Below are 3,044 nucleotides of genomic sequence, written 5' to 3' on the forward strand. Positions count from 1 at the left end.
AGGCATGACGAAGCAGATATCGTCCTCTTTTGGAAGACCAAACAAAGTAGTTTAGCTTTCACAATGAAACACACAGCGTCTTCACGACATGGCGGCGGCAGCAACAATACTACAGCGAGAATAAAAGTTACGCCTTCTTTCTTTGCGTGAACATTTGGGCGGCGTTATGCAAATCTTCCCACATAGTGACGTAGACATGTTGGGGGTGTGTTAGAATGAGCCGTTTTAGGTAGGCGTGGTTGACTCTTTGGATTTGTAAAGAATGTCTCTTTGGATTTGAGACTTTAGTCTTTGCAACTTTACAGATCTTCTTTATGCACCAAGAGCTTGTAACACTCCAAAGAGAAAGGAAAAATTTAAATCGCATCATATGACCCATTTAATCTTGTGCAAAAACGCATAAAATAACATTTAATTTCAACGTTTACTCTCCTTACAGACTCTGAAGCAAAGCATGCTGGGAGCTAGAAATCTGCTGTAACTCTTTCCAATTGAGTTCTGCTCAAAATAATCAGTTATTGAGGTTTTTTGAACTTTCAGTAATATTTGAGTGAAATAAAGTGTGTGTGAAATAATCCTGCGCACATCAGTAATGACGATGTAGTGAGATTATAGAGCTCAACTCAAGAAGGATATACAGGCCCAAACTGAGCCCAAATATGCAATTTAGTGCTGATAGTGTGTGTGTTTTATTGTCACACTTCTCAAATATAATGAAGTTAGTGTTGTTGCTGCCAGCACTGCTTCTGTAGCAGATACGTGATAACCAGCATGTTATCTGTTTGTCTCCTGCAGTGGTTCTGTCTCAGTCCGTGTGTCTGGCTTCTGCTCCCGCTATTGTTAAAATGGAGCCTTTGTCTCCCAGCATGCCTCACTGCACCAGCCCGTCAGCCCCGCCCCCCAGTAAACCCATCATCCCAGCGGCCAGCCTGCCCGGAAACAGCTGTACTGACATCAACGTGAGTGACTGCAGAACATGTGGAGTTACTTCATTCAATGATTAGATCTTTTGCTCACTGTGCAACAAGATTTCCGTTCAGAAGAGAAAATGTGAGCCATGCTGGCAACATGAGTGTGAATGCGCATGGTCTAATTTTGAGTTACAAGCAAAAGTAGTGAAAAATGTCAGTGGTGGTAGAATTTGAGGTTTTCACAAAAATTAGTTCATTCTTCATTTTCTAGAGATCCCAATTCTCCAAATAGTAATTAAACACCTAAAATTATCTTTATTGGTACGTTTTCTGAGAGGAGTACCTTTTTCTCTGCTCACTTCTGGACGACTGCTGCTGCTGCTGCTGAAATATGCCTTGGCGAGATTCATACAAACATAATCTGTTATGTCTTACATGAACGTTTAGTTAATAGTTGGGGAAAAATCTGACGTGTAACATTATATTAGATCCATGCATTACAGTAGGTCTTAATATAGATCTGTGTTAATCATATATTAAATGTCAAGTCAAGTCACCTTTATTTATATAGCGCTTTTAACAATACAGATCGTGTCAAAGCAACTGTACAGAATTATTTAGGAAAATAGTGTGTAAATAGTGCAAAATGACAATAGTAAACACTCAATTTTCTGTTAAAGGCAGTTCATCATTGAATTCAGTGATGTCATCATCCAGCTCAGTTCGGTTTAAATACTATCTGTGCAATCAAGTCTACGATATCGCTGGAAATTAAGTGTCCCCCAACTAAGCAAGCCCGAGGCGACAGCAGCAAGGAACCAAAACTCCATCGGTGACAGAATGGAGAAAAAAACCTTGGGAGAAACCAGGCTCAGTCAGGGGGGCCAGTTCTCCTCTGACCAGATGAAACCAGCAGTTCAATTCCAGGCTGCAGCAAAGTCACATTGTGCAGAGGACTCAACTGGTTCCTGTGGTCTTGTCCCGGTGGCCGTCTAGGACAGGGTTTTCAACCCAGGGGGGCACGAGCATCAGTTAATTCAGAGACATTCCCTTGAGGATTTATGAATACGAGTTAACAAATCTTTAGCCATCCACTAGGGGGCAATCTGACTCCCACTGCTAGTCGACAGTTAGAGCAGAGTTGGCTCGAGTATCAGTCATGCTTATTGACAGTGTAAGATGATTTACGGTTAGTCATGTCGGAAATCCAACCACAGATTGGCATGTTGTTATCTCAGAAACAGGCTCAGTCATCACATTGAATCAGGTAAACTGTTTATATATTTATGTTTCAGTATAATTACGCACGCTATACCAGGGCCGGTTCTCAGGGGCGCGAGTGAAATTAGACAAACTTTGGGGGGGGGTCCTAAAAGGTTGAAAACCCCTGGTCTAGGAGACAAGGTCCTCACTGGGGATCTGTCTCTGGGGCTCATCTAGTTGTCCTGATCTCTGCTGACATTCAGGGCTGTAGATGTCCTCTCTAGGTGCTGATCCACCATCTGGGCTTGATACGGACTGGATCCGGGTGACTGCAGTGACCATCTGATCTGGATACAGACTGGATCTGGTGGCTACGGTGACCTCGGAATAAGAAAGAAATAGACTAATATTAGCGTAGATGGCATTCTTCTAACGATGTAGCAAGTACATCGGGTGTTATGGGAAGTGTTCCCGGTTCCGGTTGTCCTAATTAATGCAGCCTAAAAATCCTTTAACGGATTTGAGTATCAGAAATGTGTTAGTGTGTTATGTGTAAGCCAGGTTAAAGAGATGGGTCTTTAATCTAGATTTAAACTGACAGAGTGTGTCTGCCTCCCGAACAATGTTAGGTAGGTTATTCCGGAGCTCGTTCAAATTCTGAGGTGCTAAACCATTCAGGGCTTTATAAGTAATAAGCAAGATTTTAAAATCTATACGATGTTTAATAGGGAGCTAGTGCAGTGTTGATAGAACCGGGCTATACTTCCTGGAGAACTCTAGCTGCTGCATTTTGGACCAGCTAGAGTTTGTTTATTAAGCGTGCAGAACAACCATCCAATAATCCAATAAAGTAATCTAACCTTGAGGTCATAAACGCATGGATTAACATTTCTGCATTTGACATTGAGAGCATAGGTCGTAATTTAGATA

General features: G+C 42.0%; 1 protein-coding gene across 2 annotated transcripts in view; it reads left to right on the forward strand.

Annotated features, from left to right (window-relative positions):
* Positions 1-3,044, forward strand: part of atf6b (activating transcription factor 6 beta) — a 23,234-nt gene that overhangs the window by 11,368 nt on the left and 8,822 nt on the right. For both annotated transcript variants that reach the window (XM_016253586.1, XM_016253587.1), the window contains exon 8: positions 796-959. In XM_016253586.1, coding sequence (XP_016109072.1) covers positions 796-959 — 164 coding nt within the window. The remainder of the gene's footprint in view (positions 1-795; positions 960-3,044) is intronic.

The sequence above is a fragment of the Sinocyclocheilus grahami genome, unplaced genomic scaffold, assembly GCF_001515645.1.
Source record: "Sinocyclocheilus grahami isolate Dianchi unplaced genomic scaffold, SAMN03320097.WGS_v1.1 scaffold1191.1, whole genome shotgun sequence".
Classification (NCBI taxonomy): domain Eukaryota; kingdom Metazoa; phylum Chordata; class Actinopteri; order Cypriniformes; family Cyprinidae; genus Sinocyclocheilus; species Sinocyclocheilus grahami.